Source organism: Hyperolius riggenbachi, chromosome 3, assembly GCF_040937935.1.
Source record: "Hyperolius riggenbachi isolate aHypRig1 chromosome 3, aHypRig1.pri, whole genome shotgun sequence".
NCBI lineage: Eukaryota > Metazoa > Chordata > Amphibia > Anura > Hyperoliidae > Hyperolius > Hyperolius riggenbachi.
Window position 1 is genome coordinate 164579707 of NC_090648.1, and position 21165 is coordinate 164600871.

Sequence of the window (21165 nt, forward strand, 5' to 3'; positions counted from 1 at the left end):
GCAATGTGGGGTGGAGGTACAGTGCGTGAGCTATCACCAGCTCTGCTCCCCTGATGATTGACAAGACATCTCCTCACACAATTCCAAGGAGGTCAATACTACTGGCTCTCCCACACAGCGAAAAAAAAAGTAAGTAGTGGGGGGGGGGGGGGGGTGATCTAAAAATGTGGATTGGAAAAGGTTTATTAAACTACTTTTTTCCTTTTCTGTGTGAAAAAGGGCAAAGAGTGTGGCTATCTGGGTTTGCTGTAGCAAGCACATCTGTCTTTGTCTCCACCTTAGCTTTGCACAGTCCGGATCTTGGCCCCTTACTGTGATAGAACATAGAATTATAGGTAGCATTAGACTGTAACTGCACCCTTAATATATTAGCATGTTAAAATAGGACTTTTTGTTAGTTTTTATTTCTGAACTTGGCTAGAGGAAGATTATTTTTTCCCCCCTTAATTCTAGTATGCAATTGAGCATTAGAAGCCCCCACAGTATGTCAGTGCATGTGATGTAGTGGTTATGAATCTCACATTGTCATGATGATGGGAGATGGCAGTGTTCAATAAACACATGGCTGCTATCTCAGTCATCAACCTCAAGCTGAGCACTGGGGTTCGTCCTTCTGGGCCCGCACACCATGCGCTAGTTAAGTGAAAGGTACCTAATGAATAGCAATCAATATTGTTTGAATTGCAAGTGGCTGTAATACATTCGTCTTGCCTATGTCCTGCTATGTAATGCTGCCTGCCACGATGGAGAAGAATGGAAAACGCGCTTACCTCCCAGTGTGCGGCACAGTGTGAGCTGTTGATGGAATAACTAAGTGTTTAATTGAAATGCATAACAAAAAAATGAAATTCTACGAAAGAAAACAATAAGGCCCAGTACTACTTCCTTCGGAAGGGCTTAGAAATGCTCTTTGTTTTTGTGGTTAGGATGTGGAAGACTATAAATCTCTAGGAATGTCTCCATCCATAACTGCTATGTTTTGATTGGAGGCAGAAGTTCATAGCCTCTTGCGCATGGCAGGAACATACATCTTCTCACCTGATGCGACTTTAATATTTAGTAGGCCAACTTAAAAGCCACAAACTCCCGTTTTCTACCTATATTTCTAATGAGTAGACATTGAAAGTGCACCATCTAGTGAATGCATCAAATGAATATACAAAAAGTTTATATAGAATGTAAAAGGATCTAATTTTTTTTTTTTTTCAGGAAAGTTGCTTTTATTTAATTTACAATAGTGAGAACGTTGGTAGAATGAACCTGTGAACTTTGGTCACATATAGCTATTCTAAGTTGAAGTCAGCCAGACCAGGAGTATCAAGCCAAGGGGGTGTGGTACCAATGGAGTCTGAAGACCTTCCAAAGGAGACTAAAAATCGAGACCGGGACACCAGAAGCCCCTGATAGTGTAGCATGTCGAGGGTATGAAACACTCGACAACGGTATGTGCAGAATATTCACAAGAATAGGTTGCAAGACCAACAACCACAGTATAATGGCTGGTGAGGAAAGCCCGTCCTCACTCGGGTTCTCTAGTCTTCGCTCTCCAGGAAAAGAAAAGGGTTCCAAGGAACCAACATACACGGCCAAACCCCCCCCTTGAGGTGGTTGGTGTGGGATATTACTGTGAAGTAGGAGGTGCCCCAAGATGTGATGGCTCTATAGATAGAGGCACTCCCTGCTTGCAAAACGCTAGTATTAAGACCCTTTTTTTTTCCTGTTATTTGATCTGAGGAATGGACTGCGATCTACAAAATGCGTTATCATTCAAGTGTCTGGTTTCTATTAAAAATGTTAATTTGGGCTAACCCTTTCTTTTAGAGATGAGCCTATTTATTGATGTTATATCCAGCTGACATTATCTCTTTCACACGTCACATCCTGGAGCGCCTCCTCCCTCCCAGTAATATCAAGCCAAGGGTCTTCATAACCGCACACATTTATGTGGGGACTTTCTATTTGCACATAGTGCGGTTTTTCACTTCCTGACGTCAGTCAGGAAGTGAACTCTTTGAACCGGAAAATAATAAATACAATGTATTTATTTTTAAAAAACGTGAATGCATTTGCTGCACAAAGCGATTTGTGAGCGTTTTGCGTTTCTCCTATACCTTCCATTGAGGCGGAATCGCCTCAAAAATGGTCTATGCACCGCTTTACTGAACAAACCGCGCACGACCCACGCTGATATGAACCCTCTCATAGACATTCATAGCTCAAGCGTTTGGGAGGCGATTTTTTTTTTTTTTTTTTTTTTTTTAAATCCCCTGTGCGTGAAAAGACAAACGCCTCCAGTGTGAACGAGCCCTCATAGTGAAGTTTATAGAGAGTTGTAAGGAAGTTAAGGGTTGCAGCTCATCTTTTCGAAGGATCTACTTTAAAGCTAACCTTAAAAAGAGGACTGCAGTTACACTACAGGTAGTCCCCAGTTAATGAACGAGATGGGGACTGTAGGTTTGTTCTTAACCCAAATCTGTTCTTAAGTCAGAACTTTGTGCCATCTCTGTCCCCTGTACCACCTCAGTGTCCCCTTGTGCCTCCAGTGTCCCCCTCTGTGTCACCTCTTCCCTTTTGTACCTGCTTGTACAAGTTTAAAAGCCATTTTTTCTTTGAATTTTTTAAATCTATTTTCTCAAAAACTACAAGTCCAATTTGGGAAAAAAAATGTTTGACTTGTTCCCATGGAAACACAGAATCCATGTCGTTCGTATCGGCAGGTTGTTCATAAGTCGGGCGTTCGTAAGTCGGGGACTACCTGTATTAGATTAGGTTGATGTGGAAAGTGTAGGCAAAAACGTTCCACCCTACACAAGCACTACAATGAGGAAAATAGAAGTAAATGAGTCACGGCAATAAATACTTGTCAGGGATTCTATAGCCTTGTTCACATGTACTTGGCATGCTGCCCGGCAAAGATCTGGGCTTGATCTCTAAGGCCTAGTGCACACCGGAGCGTTTCCGCTGCGGTTTGCGATCTGCTTGCGGGTGCGGATCCGCTAGGGTAATGTAGTTCAATGGGCTGGTGCACACCAGAGCGGGAGGCATTTTGCAGAAACGCAGACTCCCGGGCTGCTGCAGATTTTGGATTGCGGATGCGTTTCTGCCTCAATGTTAAGTATAGGAAAACCGCAAACCGCTCTGAAAAACGGCACTTCAGAGCGGTTTGCCAGGCGTTTTTTGTTACAGTAGCTGTTCAGTAACAGCTTTACTGTAACAATACATGAAATCTACTATACCAAAACCGCTACACAAAACCGCAAAACGCTAGCTGAAACGCTGCAGAAAAATAAGAAAAAGCGTTTCAAAATCTGCTAGCATTTTGCGGATCTGCTAGCGGTTTTTGGTGTGCACTAGGCCTAAGACAACGTTGCAGAGATGAGGCTGTACAGATGCGTCGCTAGCGCCACACTGTGTTGCTATGCGGAGGGGAGTAAGTGCAGAGACCAATGCTGGTCAAGGTGTGTGTGTGTGTGGGGGGGGGGGGGGAGATTATCGGGGGCCACTGTACACACTCGGCTAAGTTTTTTTTTATCTAGTGTTTGTACAAAGAAGTTTTACTGTTCCCTACTCTACAAAATGTTTTTTGTATTTGACTCTTCTGTGCTTCATGCTTATCAGTCTGTCTATCTTATCGGACAGCATGAACATTTTATGGCTATGTATACCATGTTTAGGGGGATTATACACCCTAAGGACACACACGTTTAGGTTTTGTTTATGTGATAATTTATGTTTTCATGGTATGTACTTACATGTCCTGTACATATATTTTCCAGCACCCACATTCAAATCACAAACGCTGACTTCAAGTCTTTAGTGTGCTCATCTTGTGGTAGAGAAGGCTTCAGAAATGCCAAGAAAACTTCTTCAGTGGCAGCTCAAACAGTTGGTTTTGCAGCAGCAACCGTAAGTTCCAACAAATTCCTAATGTCCTCACAAGTGCCTCAAACCTGTAACTGTTGCCCATTACTGTCTGAGGGCTTCTCCCTAAATTCTTTGTACTAAAGATTGATATTGTGAAAACCAATGATGACCTCAAGTTTTGCACTTGCGCAATTTGTAATCGTAATTTGTAATTATGACACGTAATTCATAGTTTTTGGAAAATGTGCAATATTGTTGTAATTCGTAATGTTTTGTCATAATTCTGTTCGAAAACGTAATTTAGTGTTTAATTTCAGGTTACTCATAATTTATTTTAATTACGAAAAATTAAGCGAAAATGTTGTTCTTATTTTTTTTTTGGGGGGGTGTGTAAATGCAAACTTGTGCCTAATTACGAAATCATAAAAATATTTAAAGAGAACCCGAGGTGGGGATCTTAGAGTTAAATCTATACACAGAGGCTGGGTCTGGCTATAGTGCCCAGCCTCTGTTGCTAGTTGAATATTCCCTAAATCCCCCCTGCGCTCTGCACTAGCCCATAAATTACAGCCGCACAAATCTGTGTGCTCTCTGTGCCGTCACTGATGTGTATGGAGTGCTCTCTGTGCCGTCACTGATGTGTATGGGGTGCTCTCTGTGCCGTCACTGATGTGTATGGAGTGCTCTCTGTGCCGTCACTGATGTGTATGGAGTGCTCTCTGTGCCGTCACTGATGTGTATGGGGTGCTCTCTGTGCCGTCACTGATGTGTATGGAGTGCTCTCTGTGCCGTCACTGATGTGTATGGGGTGCTCTCTGTGCCGTCACTGATGTGTATGGGGTGCTCTGTTCCGTCACTGATGTGTATGGAGTGCTCTCTGTGCCGTCACTGATGTGTATGGGGTGCTCTCTGTGCCGTCACTGATGTGTATGGGGTGCTCTCTGGGCCGTCACTGATGTGTATGGGGTGCTCTCTGGGCCGTCACTGATGTGTATGGGGTGCTCTCTGGGCCGTCACTGATGTGTATGGGGTGCTCTGTGCCATAATTTATATGTACGAGGCACATAACATCATATTATTGATGTGTATGGGGTGCGAAGTGAAAATGTATGTACACACACACACACACTCACTCACTCACTCACTCACTCACTCACTCACTCACTGCAAACAGCCTATATATTGTAATCGGTTCAGAAACTAACCTATTACTGTGAGAAAACAAACAACCCTGTAATTGCTAAAGATACAATTTCAAGCTCTTATTCACTGTTTTTGTCCTTGCCACATACATCTTCCCAGAGTTAAACACTTCTGTTACCATCTTCAACCTTAAAGAGAACCCGAGGCAGTTCCATGGGGGGCAGATGGTACACAAAGGCATGTTCTCTGCCTCATGACATGCCTCTGTGTCCCCACACCAACTCTCTCTGCCACCCTATCGCCGCGCTATAGCCCCCCCCCCCCCCCCCCCCGAGATTCGCGGCCGGCAATATTTGTCCCTATCTCGGAGAAAAACATAGGGGAAAGAGGTTCCCTGTTTTAAACGCCCGCCAGGGGCGTTCCTGCAGTGTTTCCAGAGCTGCCATTGGGCAGCTGTCTCTCCCTGGCCGCGCCCCCTGCTGCTTCCCTGCCTCCCTGCACGCTGTGAATGAGAGAATAAATCTCTCATTCAAGCATCGTGACCCAGAGGTCCCAAAAGTGTGGCCCACAGGAGCAGCGGGGAGTGGCGGTTTTGATGTCTACCTGAACCGCTCAGCACCCCCTCTCCTTAATTTTATGAGCCCACCTCGGGCTTGCTTTCAATTATTGACCTTAGGTTAACAAATCTCTTCATTTACCTAAATAAAGAACACTATATTTCAGTGAAGAAATCTTTCCCATCCAACGTGTCATTTTGACAAATCGTTTTTCTTCCTGAATGTAAACGTACGATTTCTTAGGTCCAGTGACTTTCATGCAACCCACCACACCCCATTCTATTTCTGGCAAAATTCATCTGATTTTTTTCTGACCTTTATGATCAGTTGTTATCTAAAAAAAACCTACAATTCTGATAGAACTTATTGATCAAAATAATGTATCTCCCTTTTTTCACATAATTGATCATTGTGGTCATATTCTAGTAAAATGGAATGTGTGTGGCCACCATAAGCGTAAGTCTGCTACACACATGCATTCAGGTGCTATAAGAAGTTACATCCCTCATACTTTTATTGTTACACCTTTCCTCTTTGTATCATCTTTCACGTGGCTTTGGCAATTCCCTCTCTGCCTCTCAGTACATTTCGCAGAATGATGACTGTTTAGCTAATGGATGTGGTTAGAGACTAAGTAGATATATTATACCACTTAAAACATTAATTTTATTGAAAACAGGAAAAATGGAATATATGGCAAATTGGTTGTGATGGTAACATTTTCTAACCACGCGATTAGCTCATTCTGTTAGACGAAGAAGTGACACAGAAAAAAATGACAGTACAGGTAGTCCCCGGTTAACGAACGAAATAAGGACTGTAGGTTCATTATTAACCTCCAGAGATGCTAAAGGCCACTGCTCAGGCCCCGCTGGGCCGATTTTTGATAATTTTTTTTTCTAAACACGCAGCTAGCACTTTGCTAGCTGCGTCTTTGCCCCGATCATCTCCGCCGCTACCCGACGCGAAAGAGGGCCCCCCCCCCCGCAGACCCCGTGCGCAGCCTGGACAATTGCCGCCAGGCTTCACTTTGGGGTGGATTGGGAGTCCCTGTGACGTCACGCCGTTCGTCGCCATGGCGACAGGGGAAGCCCTAAAGGTAATCCCGTTCAGAACCGGATTTCCTTATGGGCGTGATCGCCGGCGGCGATCGGAAGGGTGGGAGGGAGGCAGCAGAAAGGGGACAATCATGTAGCTAGCGCTAGGCTAGCTACATGATCAAAAGAAAAAACTCATGCGGCCGCAGAAATTGAAACGCCCAGCAGGTTAACCTGAATCTGTTCTTAAAGGGAACCTAAACTGAGAGGGATATGGAGGTTTTCTTTTAAACCATACCAGTTGCCTGGCTCTTCTGCTGTTTTTTTTGGCTGCCGTAGTGGCTGAATCACAAACCTGAAACAAGCATGCAGCTAATCCAGTCTGACTTCAATCAGAGCACCTGATCTGCATGTTTGTTCAGGGGCTGTGGCTGAAAGTATTAGAGGCAGAGGATCAGCAGGACTGCCAGGCAACTGGTATTATTTTAAAAGAAAAATCCATATGCTTTTCAGTTTAGGTTCCCTTTGTTTGAACATTGTGCCATCTCTGTCCCCGTACCTCTTCTGTGTCACCTCTGCCCTCTGTACCTACTTATACAAGTTTAATAGCCGTTTTTTTTTTAAATCGATTTTCTCAAAAACAAGTCCAATTTGAAATATTTTTTTTTTTTTTTTACTTGTTCCCATGGAAACACAGAATCCATGCCGTTCGTATCGGCAAGTCATTCGTAATTCTGGGACTACCCGTAATAAATTGGGGAAAGCCTGGCTTTTCCCCCCCTACATATCCTTTAGCGCTACTGTGTAGTATTCTATGCTCTAACACTCACGCCAATCAAAGAGAACATACTGTACATAGATGATTGATTCACACTTTCATTATGGCTTTGTATAAGGGGACACAGTGCATAGTGCTCCCAGCAAATTGTGCCGGTACACGATAGAATCGTAACAATAGCTTGGTTTTATACTTTGCTTAGCTCTATACATCTGGCTAGATTTTAACAACCTCCTCTTCCCCCCTCATCCTTTGCCATCCAGTGCCTTTCTCTTTATGAATGTGTTAGGGGATTTGTTGAACGGCCTTCCTGTATGCATCCACCATAGCCAGGATTACTTTATTGAAGTATAGCTGATCGATCTTGCCTGTCTCTTCCACTAGGTGGCAGCACCACCCCAAAGTTTTCAGATGCAGCTTTTGTGTTGTCTGCTGCCTTTTTCCTATGTAGAATTCCCAGCATGATTAGCATGGCAGACGGGTCACAATGTTTCACTTCACAAAATAAAACTAATTAGGACAAGCTGGAGAAATGATATAGTTTCCTTTCCATTGTTGCCTAAAGGGCCTTGATGACCCTTTGCTCACTGTTGACGGACTGATTAGCTTGCACTGCAGTTGGTATGGCATTCCACCAGCATTAATCAGTTTTCATGGATTAAAAAACACGCGCGCACACGTACAAACACACACACACACGTACGTACGTGTACACACACACACACTTTTTTGTTTTAAAGGTAACCTGAAGCGAAAAGTATATAATTGTATGGAGGTTGCCATATTTACTTATATTTACTTTTAAGCTGTCCTGCTGATCTTTTTGGCTGCAGTGTCTAAATCATACCAGAAACAAGTCTGCAGCTAATTTTGTCAGATTTTACAAAAATGTCAAACACTTGATCTGCATATGCTTGTTCAGGGTCTATGGCTAAAAGTATTCGGCTCAGCAGGATAGCCAAGCAAATAGTATTGCTTAGAGTCTCATAAAATTCAGGTTTTTATATTAAAAATATCTTTAACATCATTGCCCTAACTAAAATTCTGCATCCCCGCGGCTGAACACTAACTAAATCCCCCTCAAACTCCCCAGCAAAAATCCACAACTTTCTTGGTCACGGATTTTGCTGCTGGAGGAGGCAGAGCTTTCAGCTACAGCTCTGCCTCCATGTGCGTCAATCAGTGCGTGTCTCCGCCTCTCCCCCGCCCCTCTCAGTGAAAGAAGATTGAGGGGGCGGGGAGAGGTGGCGATCCACCGCTGATAGCCGCGTGTAGAGGCAGAGCTGCAGCCAAAAGCTCTGCCTCTTCACGGAAGCGCACCCCGCAATGTGCCCCGGGGAGTTTGGGGGGATTTAGTTAGTGTTCAGCCACGGTGATGCTGCGTTTTTAGTTAGAGTATTGATGTTAAAGAGCTTTTTAAAATAAAAACCTGAATTTGAGGAATCTTCAGAATTTCTTTAAAAGGAAAGAAATATGGCAGCCTCCTTATCCTTCTCACTTTAGATGTCCTTTAAGGAATAACCATTAACAGAAATATTTAGTAAGACAAGAATGCTTAAGTTTGTACTTCTCGCATCTCTTGAGATTCACCTTTACAAGTATAACTTTAGAAATATTGGATTGCTAGGAGTTTACAGCTTACACAGCATCACTGTTTGCGCTGCTTTTTTTGACTAAGCAAATAAGGAGCGTGGGAGTTATTTATGCTAACGGTGGTTTTATTTTGATACCATACTCCTGACAGTTCATAAATGTTTAACAGTTCTTTTCATGTAACCACAACTAGAGAATCAGATAGACAAAATAGATACAGAAATTTTTTGTTGCGCTTTTCTCCTGGCAGACTCAAAGCACCAGAGCTGCAGCCACTAGGACGTGCTCTATAGGCAGTAGCTGTGTTAGGGAGTCTTGCCCAAGGTCTCCTACTGAATAGATGCTGGCTTACCGAACAGGAAGAGCTGAGATTCAAACCCTGGTCTCTTGTGTCGGACGCAGAGCCCTTAACCAGTACACTATCCTGCCACTGCGATGATTAAGTTGGTTATAAAATAAATTAAGGGGTGCTGGCAGTGATAGAGCAAATAAAGATTGTGCACTTGCCAATAAAAGGTAATTTACAGTGCATTTGTCTCCTACATATGTACTTACATGTGTTTTTAAATTTTACACATTTTTCATGATAGTTGACTTTCTCTAATTGTCATCAGGGACAACCTGAGATCCGGTCCCACCCAGGATCTGTGGAAACACACTATCAAGAAGTTTAAAGGCCCCTGCCCTCCCTTAATCCTCAGTTCATCTGTTTCCGTGACGGAAACACCTTCAGAAGCAAGCTCCCGTTTTGTTTTTTTTCTTTCCCTCACCAGAGGGTGAGTCTTTTCCCTCAGAGGCAGCAGCAAGTGCGGTGGAGTGACGGTTTACAGAGGTAACGCCGAGCCGCAGACCTCCTCTGAATCTTTTTTTGGTATATGGCCTCTAAGTTGGGTGTGTGGGCATCATACCTTTTCCCCTCCGTCGGACGCCGGCGCTGCAAGGCGCATCCGGTCTGTTCTCGGCCAATCGCGGGCTCCGTAAGTGACTCAGACGCTGGAGGAGGCAGAGGGAGCAGGCTGACGTCACGTGGCCATGGAGGGGGCGGATACGGAGAGCCAGGAAATTTTGAAGCGCGAGACTGAGGTTACGAGCGCTGCAGCTACATCCTCTTCACAGGTGCAGCCATCCGGTTCTGGGGTGGTAAGTCCTCTTGCTGGAGGGTGACCTGTATGTTTTATTTATCACCTATGGATGGCAACTCAGTCCTATGTCTTTTGTTATGTGTTTTATTTTAGGCAAGGACTGAGCCTAGGACTACTGTTCCTCCCAAGTATAAAAGATGTGGATTGTGTAGCTCTATGATTGCTCTAGAGGCCCCCAGAAACCGATGCCAAGCCTGTACTGATTCTATAGTGGTTTCTGAAACTTCTAATATTCTGAAAGGGGTAATGGAGACTGTCAATAAGAATATGCAGGAGACTGGATACATTTAAAGAATCCTTTGTTCCACCTCCTGCTGAGTCCCTTCCAGGTCCCTCTCTTAAGCTGGCCATACACTAGGCCGATTCCCGCCAGATCGACAGCAGATTCGATCACTGGGATCGAATCTGCTGTCACATCGTTCACGCTACATGCCGAATTTCGATCTATCTCGTCCGATCGCTCCGTGCGGAAAATTACCGTCGATCGCCCGTGGGTAGGGAGCGCGTCGCTAGCGGCGTTCGAGTGCCCGACGACCGACGCAATGGAGCGGCAATACATTACCTGCTCCGCCGGCGTGACTTACCCCGGTCACCGCTGCTCTGTCTCCGCGCTGGTCTCCGGGTCTTCACGTCTTTCTGCCCGGCAGGAAGTTTAAACAGTAGAGGGCGCTCTACTGTTTAAACTTCCTACCGGGCAGGAAGAAGTGAAGAATGCCGGGGCCGGAGACCAGAGCGGAGACGGAGCAGCGGTGACCGGGGGCAGTCGTGCCGGCGGAGCAGGTAATGTATGCGGGGGCGAGCGGCGGCAGCACCACCACAGATTGTGAACGGTTTCATGCTGAAATCGGTTCACAATCTGTTTGCTGTAAAGGTAGCCATACGATCCCTCTCTGATCAGATTCGATCAGAGAGGAATCTATCTGTTGGTCGAATCTGATGGCAAATCGACCAGTGTATGGCTACCTTTAGTGTTTTCTCTCAGCCTTCAACTATTCCTGATGTTTTGGGTGATGAGGAGGAGGGGGAAGATAGTCTCAGGAAGAGGGTGAGCAGCCCCAGTCAGAGGGTTCAGAGAAGGAGGAAACCGTAAAGACTCCCAGGTTTTTATTCACTCCTGATGAATCTTCTGAGTTACTCAAGTCCGTGTATTCTATGGAACAAATTTAAGAATCCGTTCCAGAAATTACCCCTCAGGATCAGGTGTATTCAGGTCTGGGTCAATCCACCGGTAGTGTTTCCTATTCATAAAACCTTGCAGGAAATGTATTACCTCTCAGTGGCAAAACCCTGAAAGGCCTTTGTTTATACCTAAATCAGCAAAGAGGAAATATCCTTTTGCTCAAACAGAAATTGACAAATGGACTAAATGTCCTAAACTGGATGCATCCTTGTCTAAATATTCCAAAGATTCTGACATATCGTTTGAGGATGCTGCTGTTCTCAAAGATGTAATGGATAAAAAAGTTGATGCCCTTAAAAAAACTTGAGAATCAGCTGCTATTAGTTCCATTCCAGGTATTTCATTCTCCTGCATTTTGCGTAACCTTAGAATTTGGATGGATAATTTAGTCGATCAAATTTCTAGGGGCATTCCTCTCAAAGATTATGCGGCAGTTTTTTTTTTTTTTTGTTTTTTTGTTTTTTTTTGAAGAACTCTCCACAAAGTGAATGTTTATGTTTTCATAACCGCGCATTAAGAAAACAAGCATCTTTTTTTGGATTGACGCAAGAGATTATTTTTTTGTTTTCTTCAGCAACCTTTTTAAAATCTGAAAATGTACTACACAATGTAACACTTTTTATTTATTTATTTATTTTTTGGGGGGGGGGGTTTAATAAACCTAGGAGATCTAAGTGAATTCCTCCCTGTGGAAATGTAAGAGTGAAAAGAAGCGCCAGCAGGATAAAAGGTTCTAAAAGGCTTAAAATCCCTCAGGAGGTGGTGGTGGACTCGCCTCCCCGAAGCAGACAAGATACTGTCAGTTTTATGACAACAGGTTTATTAATCTACTCCAAAACAAACAGTGCAACGCGTTGCACGGGTATGTTCCCGTTTCCTCAGGCAATAAACAGATAGGAGTACACAGTATAGTCTCAAGGTCACGAATAGCGCCTCTGCTCAGACCTTAAGACTATACTGTGTTACTCCTATCTGTTTACTGCCTGAGGAAGTGGGAACATACCCGTGAAACGCGTTGCACTGTTTGTTTTGGAGTATATTAATAAACCTGTTGTCATAAAACTGACGATATCTTGTCTGCTTCGGGGAGGTGAGTCCACCACCACCTCCTGAGGGATTTTAAGCCTTTTAGAACCTTTTATCCTGCTGGCGCCTCTGTTCACTCTTACATTATCAATATCCACCCAGGGGAGAGGGGTTGATCCCCATTTTTCCTGATCTACAGAGAGCGACTTTTAAAGGGGCTCCGAGCAGTGCAGAAACTATGAAAAGATGCACATCATTTTGAAGCTCTCTTTCTCCTTTTTCCAACGATATATAAACCGCCACCCTACGCCTTTTAGTTTTCGCTATTTTCGCGATCAAAATTGCCGCGGCCGAGATTTCAATTGCGAAAATAGAGAAAACTAAAAGGCGTAGGGTGGCGGTTTATGTGTCGTCAGAAAGAGGAGAAAGAGAGCTTTAAAATGATATCCATCTTTCCATAGTTACTTGTATTACACAGGACGACTTTTTCTCAAAGTCAGCAGCTCCATTCAGCAGAAAAAAGTCGCCCTGTGTAATACAATGTAACTATGGAAAGATGGATATCATTTTAAAGCTCTCTTTCTCCTCTTTCTGGTGACACCTAAATCGTCTCCCTACGCCTTTGTTTTCTCTATTTGCGCGATCGAAAACGCTGCTGCGGCAATTTTGATCGCGAAAATAGCGAAAACTAAAAGGCGTAGGGCGGCAGTTTATATATCATTGGAAAGAAATAAAGCTTTAAAATGACATGCATATTTCCACAGTTTCTGCACTGCTCCGAGTCCCTTTAATCCTGAGTAAGGAAAGGTCTAATCTCCTCACCTGCCTATACAGTGGTTGCCTAGGCGGTAACCCACGTTTGTGAGTATATACATTATATACTGTTCATTTCCAACCCCTTGTTTTGCATACTACACTATATTGGGCTCTCGGTATTTCTTTTGTCTTTATCCTTGTGGAAATGTACATGAGGGTCATCCTAAAAGTAACAGCTGTTTGTTTTTATCTTCCGTGCTAGTTATTCTTTCTGTGTAATGTAAATTTCATCCTCCTCTCATTCCTGCTTTGCTTGTCACGTGACTGCAGAATGCCGGTAACTGTTTAGCAGCAGTAACAGGACCAACTTGCAGGGTGAGGAGTGTGATGCTATTACAATGAAAAGTGAGAACCTTGTTAAGATATGATGCATGTTTAAAGGAGATCATTCTATGAAGAAATAATCAGAAGAAACCATAGCCTTTCTTCAAATATCTGCTGTCTAAAATAATTTTTTAGCTCTCTGCAATTGAAAAAGTAGATGAAAAATATTGCCAAAACTATCTTGCTTGCTGATGGCTTAAAAAGGCACGGTATTGATCAGGTGTAAAAACGTCACCTAGGTGCAAACTTAGGAGAAAAAGTGAATTGAATAAGAAGGGCCAGTGTGTCTACAGTAAAAGAAAACCTTTAAATGATCAAATGAAAACTGCTTTTTACTTTCTGGATAGCCCTCGTAGGTGGGGGGGGGGGGGGGGGGGGGGGAGACTGAACATCTTTATTTTATACAGCACCTTTTGCACTGTATGACTTCCCCGTTGCTTGTGTGTACCCAAGCAATTCATGGTAAGAAATAGATTAACTCTATTAGGCTCCTCCCATATTACCAGAAATTCAGTGTTCTGTTGTAATTAGCACATTAGTAGAGGTTCTGAATACCAAGCATTTTGGTACATTACTTGGAAATCCTATTCCCTAACTTGGAAACCATATGTAATTGTTAAGGGCTCTGCCTCTGACACAGGAGACCAGGGTTTGATTCTCTTTTAACTCACACCACAGATTTTTAATTATATTCAGGTCTGGGGACTGAGATGGCCATTCCAGAACATTGTGCTTGTTCCTCTGCATGATGGTGGATTTTGAGCAGTGTTTAGGGTCGTTGTCTGATTGAAATATCCAGCCCCGGCGCAGCTTCAGCTTTGTCACTGATTCCTGGACATGGGTCTCTAGAGTCTGCTGATACTGAGTGGAATCTATGCGCCACTCTGATAAGATTCCCAGTCCCTGCACTGGCCACACAGCCCCACAGCAAGATGGAACCACCACCATATTTTACTGTAGGTAGCTGGTGTTTTTTCTTAAAAATGCTTTTGTTTTTCCTCCATGCATAATGCCCATTGTTATGCCCAAATAACTCCATTTTAGTTTCAGCAGACCATAGCACCACGTACGAGAGGAATCGGCACAGGATACAGCTAGTATGGCTTATCCTTCTCCTGCACAAATTCCCATCGATATTAACCACTTGAGGACCGCAGTGTTAAACCTCCCTAAAGACCAGGCCATTTTCAATAAATTGGCCACTGCAGCTTTAAGGCCAAGCTGCAGGGCCACACGACACAGCACACAAGTGATTTCCCCCCCCCCCCCCTTTTCTCCCCACCAACAGAGCTTTCTGTTGGTGGGGTCTGATCTCCCCCCAAATGGTTTTGTTTGTGTATTTTTTTAATAAAAAATGTTTTTTGTTTTTTTTTAAACTATTGTACGCCCACCTCTCCCTCCCTCCATCCGCCAACCAATCCCCGTGATCAGCTGTCATAGGCTTCAGCCTATGACAGCCGATCACCTCTGTGCCTCTGGAGGGGACAGCCGATCGCCACTGGGAGACTGATGCGCGCGATCTCCTGCAAACTGAAGCCCCAGGACTTTACGTAGATCGGCGTTAGGTAGTTAAATACTATTCCCCCTCCAGGCCGCCATGGATGTAGGGAATGAAATAATTCGGCTTCCAGCAATTGCTGGAGGCCGAATTATAGTGTTTTTTAAGTAACTTCAGCTCCGTCTTTTGACGGCGCTGAAGTTACTCACTGCTGTGCCCAAGTCTCCTGCGCTGGAATGAAAGTGTTCGCACAGCACTTTATTCCAAAATGAAGCTGGCTTGTCCAAATGTGCTTTAGCATACCTCAAGCGGCTCTGTTTGTGCTGTGGGTGGAGAAAAGGCTTCCTCTGCATACAGCAGGTCTGTGGGTTGACTCTGACTGTTCTCACCATTTGTCGCTTCTGTTTATCCGAGATTTTTCTTGGTCTGCCACTTCGAGCCTTAACTTGAACTGAGCCTGTGGTCTTCCATTTCCTCAATATAATCCTAACTGTGAAAACACACAGCTTTCTGTATCCTTCCCCTAAGCCTTGATAGTGAACACTCTTTGTCTTCAGGTCATTTGAGAGTTGTTTTGAGACCCCCATGTTGCTACTCTTCAGAGAAATTTAAAAGAGGAGGGAAACTTACTATTGACCCCCTTAAATACTCTTTCTCATAATTGGATTCACCTGTGTGTGTAGGTCAGGGGTAACTGAGCTTGCCAAGCCAATTTGAGTTCCAATAATTTGTTCTAAAGGTTTTGGAATCAATAAAATAACAGTGCCCAAATGTATGCACCTGCCTAATTGTATTTAAACAATTATTGCGCACTTTCTGTAAATGCAGTAAACTTCATTTCACTTCTCAAATATCACTGTGTGAGTCTCCTATATGATATATTTAACTGACATTTTTTATCGTAACAACCAACGATTTACACGGGAAAATCATGACAATTAACAACGTTGCCCAAACTCTCTTATCCCACTGTAAGTGCTTCAGAACTTAGCACTGTAGCCGACCTAAGTTGGGTCAGTGAGCTCAGAGAAGCTCTTTTGTATAGATAAGACTCATATCTTTGCTACTAATGTTCTATTTCTTAGCTGTACTACACATACAAATCATTATATCATAAGTTTATTTTTACTCAGATTCCCTTTAAATCATATCCGTGGAGCAACTGATAGCATATTCAATCTCCTTGTGCCTGGTCTATATCAAGAACCGGTGTGTGTGTGTTATATATATATATATATGTATGTATGTGTATGTATATGTGTATATATGTATATGTATATGTGTAGATAGATAGATATATATTCTTTAAAAGCAATGAGCTTGATTTACGAAAAGTGTGTGTATATATATCTCTATATCTATATCTTAACGTTTTTCCTGTTTAGACAGTTGTCTAATGGAACTGTAGCCAACTGCCAACTGTGTGGCCTTTGTGAACATCCATGACTTCAGCTGCTGTTTTCTCAACTATTCTATGAGAGAATGCTGATTGCTATGGGATACACACATTTCTCTATATCATTAATTGAGATGTTATGAGCCTTCCAATGTTGCAGAAAAAGAAAGGGAGGGGAATAACAAAATGAGGCATATTTTCATGACTAAATATTCTTCCTTTTTGAGGTATAACTGTGCGCAGCTTACTTATAAAAGGTTTCCATTTGCCCAGCTTTATTAGTGTGTTCATTTTTATTGTGGAAAACTGTGGGGCTCAGGGTCCTTTTTACACTTAATGCGTTGGTATGCGTTAGTCGGCATTGGTACACGTTTTTCCATAGCAGTACATTGTGAAAAAGCTTTCAGTTAAAACGTGTATAGTGGGAACTGTGCAATAGGAAAACATGAGCATTACTTTGAAAACCAGTTGTCTTTCAGTTCTGAGAGAAACTGACTAAAGAGACACTAAAGCGGAAAAAAATGATATTATGATTTGTATGTGTAGCACAGCTAAGAAATAAAACATTAAGATCAGATACATCAGTGTAATTGTTTCCAGTACAGGAAGAGTTAAGAAACTCCAGTTGTTATCTAAATGCAAAAAAAGCCATTAATATCTACGACTTTCAAAGTCGTGGAGAGGGCTGTCTTCCGACTTTTATTATCTCAACTGTTCCTGAACTATTTACTTTTCCTCTGCCAGGGGAGAGTTCATTATTTCACAGACTGCTCTGAAAGAATCATTTTGAATCCAGGGTGTTGTGTAATCTGCACATATTAGAGAATGATGCAATGTTAGAAAACACACTATATACCTGAAAAAACAAATGTGAGAATATTTTCTTTGCTGCTAGTCTTCTAGTAATTATTCATAGTACACAACCATTTCATTATATCATATATTTTTTTTTTCGCTTCAGTGTCTCTTTAAGTGTAAAGGGCCCTTAGCTAGCTAGGACAACTACTCCACTATAAACTGCCTAACCACTAGCGGAACACCAGACACAGTTTTTCTGCTTGGCTTTGAATGGAGAGTTCCACCTTCACTTTCTCCAAAATGACAAGAATTGATGCTGAATCTTTTAAGTCAATGTGTGTCAGTTTCTCTTCATTCGTGCAGAGACATGTAATCTATTTCTATTGGGGGGGGGCGCACATAATTCAAGCATCGACTATCGCTGGTGGCAGTATGATCTTGTTTTCTTTGTAATTTGAGTTCCGGCTACTGCCGGTGCCCAAATCACTCACTGTGCGCCACTATAGTTGTAATACTCATTACGGTCAATGGTGGCACCCTAATCGTCAGCGCAGCGCTGTGCACACTCAAAAGCGAAAAGATGGCATATATTTTAGGCATGTGATCAGTCACTTTAAAGGTGCTCATTTACAGTGTGATATTATCATTTTCAATATTTAAATCAGTTGTATTTTTATTTTAAAAATCCATTGTCGATCGGCAATTTCACAATTTAAAGGGAACCTGAGGTGAAAATATACTGAGATAATCGTATCGTCGTCGTTTTTTTTTTTGTTTTTTGTTTGTTTTTAAAGAATCTCAGTTTAATTGTGTATCAGCTAAAAAAAAGAAAAGAAAAAAAGTTTTTGATGTTTTCCTGTCTCAACTGAACAGAGATGTGCCTTCTTAAAACAGTAGATATTTGCCATCATTCAGGTTGGAGTGAATATATGAGGTCTCCCACAGTGAATCACTGCTGAATATACAGTTTGTCACTTTGTTGTCCCTAAAATCCAGACACACCTCCACAACTGCTGGAATGTAATGATGTGTCAGCTTGTTAATTAAAAGAACTGTCACTTGCATAACTGCTGTTTTTAAAGAAACCCTGAACTGAAAATTAAGTCAAAGTAAACATACACATACTTTCCTCCTGTGTAGTCTACTCACCAATCTTTCTCCTCTCCTGCATCCTGTTTGCCCCCTGTGATCAATGGAATTCTTCATCCTCCATTTTGAAAATGGCCATCACCCTATAACAGTTTCTTGGTCAGCATACTGTTAAACTGTAATATCACCCACTTGAGCCATAAGGCTCGTACACACGTCAGATTTTCGCAAACGACCCGACGTTTGAACGTCTGGTCATTTGGACAGTCTGTTGTTCACCTGATAAGACTGGATTTGAACGATCCGCCAAGCGGATACACCCGCCCGATTTGATGTCCAAACGACCAGACGTTCGAACGTCCAAACGACGGGTCGTTTGCGAAAATCCGACGTGTGTATGTACCTATAGGGAAACGTGGACATTAACTTGCTTATCAGTTGCCCTTTCAGTTATAACTGACAGCAACTGATATATTTCAGTTCTGACAATTTTGTCGGAACTGTTAGGAATTGTAAGAAAAAAATGGTGAGCTTCTGAGAGGAACTGACGGATAGGTAAGTATGTAATATCCATTTGCAGGTGCATCATGTGTTTATTTTAAATAATTTTACTTAGTTCAGGTTCACGTTAACTAAGCAAACAAGGTACACAGCCTAGTTATTTGAATGATTGGCACTGTAGATATACATCTGACTCATCATGTAACATGTCACCTTGGGTGCACTTTAAGGAAATGATCAATTAATGCAGTCATTGAAGAATGGTCGGGCTCAACAGCTTTTGAAACAATACGGTCAGAATAATCAGAGAAATTAATCTATCACTAAAAATTGTACCATAAACAGGAAAGCTATTGTCCAGTGTGGCAGATTTATTTAAAAAAAGTAGAAAAAAACTCAGAAATCACATGTACAGAAGTATTCACAGCCTTTTAGGATTTGTTGATGCAGCAATTACAGCCATAAATCTTTTTTAAATATTTATTTATTGTATTTATAAAGCCCCAACATATTACGCAGCACTAGCATGATGCCAGAAGCTTGGCACACCTATCCCTGGCCAGGTTCTTCTTTGCAACAGCTCTCAAGTTCCATCTGGTTGCATGGGAAGCGTCAGTGCACAGCCATTTTAAGATCTCTCCAGAGATGTTCAATCAGATTCAAGAGTTAGTGGGCTCTGGCTGGGCAACTCAAGGACATTCACAGTTACCCTGAAGCCACTCCTTTGATATCTTTGCTGTGTGCTTAAGGTCGCTGTCCTGTTGAAAGATGAACTGTGGCCCAGGCTGAGTTCAAGAGCACTCTGGATCAGATTTTCATTCAGGATGTTTGTCAATTGCTACAGTCATCTTTCCCTTTATCCTCACTAGTCTTGCAGTTCTTGCTGCCGAAAAACATCCCTACGTGATTGCAGCATGATGATGCCGCCACCACCATGCTTCACTGTAGGGATGGTAGGCCTTGGGATGAGCAGTGCCTGGTCTCCTCCAAACGTGCTGCCTGGCATTCACACCAGAGAGTTAATCTGTCTCATCAGACCAAAGAATTTTGATTTCAAAAGGGTTTATTGGCATCATAAGCATATCAAGAACATACACAGTCATGAAAAATAATGGTGTATATATAGGATTACAGCTGGTTACATGAGAAATGCATCATGCTGATAGCAGCAGAAATAAAACTGTTCTCCACTTGCTGCGTAACTTATCATAAACTGAAAACCTATATTAATGATCCATACACCTGCCATTCCCAAATTGATAATAATTTTGTTTCTCATGGTTTGAGAGTCCTTCAGGTGCCTTTTGGCAAACTTCAGGCAGGCTGCCATATGCCTCTTACTAAGGAGTGGCTTCCGTCTGGCCACTCTACCTTACAGGCCTGATTGGAGGATTGCTGCAGAGATGGTTGTCCTTCTGGAAGATTCTCCTCTCTGCACAGAGGACCTCTAGAGCTCTGGTTCTTGGTTACAACCCTGACTAAAGGCTCATACACCCATCAGACTAGTCTTTGGAAAATGAAAGATCACAGACCAATCTTACCACCCTTCATGTAGTATGAGAGCTATACCTTCACAGTCTTTTCTATGGAGCTGAACTCCCCATCAGAAAAAAATCTTTGCAAGATGCTGCACACACAGATGCTGTACAGACACAAAAGATCAGTATCTGCAAAAGATTTGTTCCTGCCAAAGATCCGTTCCTGCAAAATGCATTCATAGTCTATGAGATCTGCAGATCATCATACACACCTTGTTTAACTGACATTCATCTGCAGATCTGAAAATCCATCCTGGTGGATCTGATCTGCAGATGAATGTCAGTTATACAAGGTGTGTATGATGATCTGCAGATCTCATAGACTATGAATGCATTTTGCAGGAACAGATCTTTTGCAGATACTGATCTTTTGAATGTCTACAGCATCTTTGTGTGCAGCATCTTGCAAAGATTTCTGTCTGATGGGGAGTTCAGCTGCATAGAATAGACTGTGTAGGTATGGCTCTCATACTACATGAAGGGTGGTAAGATTGGTCTGTGATCTTTCATTTTCCAAAGACTATGGTCTGATGTGTGTATGAGCCTTAAGGCCTTTCTACCCCAATTACTCAGTTTAAATGGCTTACCAGCTCTAGGAAGAGTCCTGGGGCTTTAGAACTTCTGCCACTTACGGATGATGGAAGCCACTGTGCTTTGGGACCTTCAAACCAGCAGAAATTTTTCTGTAAGCTACCCCAGGTTTGTGCCTTGAGTCAATCCTGACTCTGAGGTCTATAGTAAATTCCTTTGACTTCATCCTTGGCTTGTGCTCTGACATGAACTTTCAACTGTGGGATGTTATATAGTGTGTGCCTTTCCATAGCAGGTCCAATCAACTGAATTTACCACAGGTGGACTCCAATTAAGCTGCAGAAACATCTCAAG

The 21165-nt window shown here is 42.7% G+C and overlaps 1 protein-coding gene across 1 annotated transcript in view; it reads left to right on the forward strand.

Moving 5' to 3' along the window:
- Window positions 1-743: 743 nt before the first annotated feature.
- Window positions 744-21165, forward strand: part of MRPS11 (mitochondrial ribosomal protein S11) — a 28570-nt gene continuing 8148 nt past the window's right edge. Inside the window, exons 1-2 of the mRNA XM_068273569.1 lie at window positions 744-790; window positions 3777-3906. Of these exons, the coding sequence (XP_068129670.1) occupies window positions 744-790; window positions 3777-3906 (177 nt within the window). The remainder of the gene's footprint in view (window positions 791-3776; window positions 3907-21165) is intronic.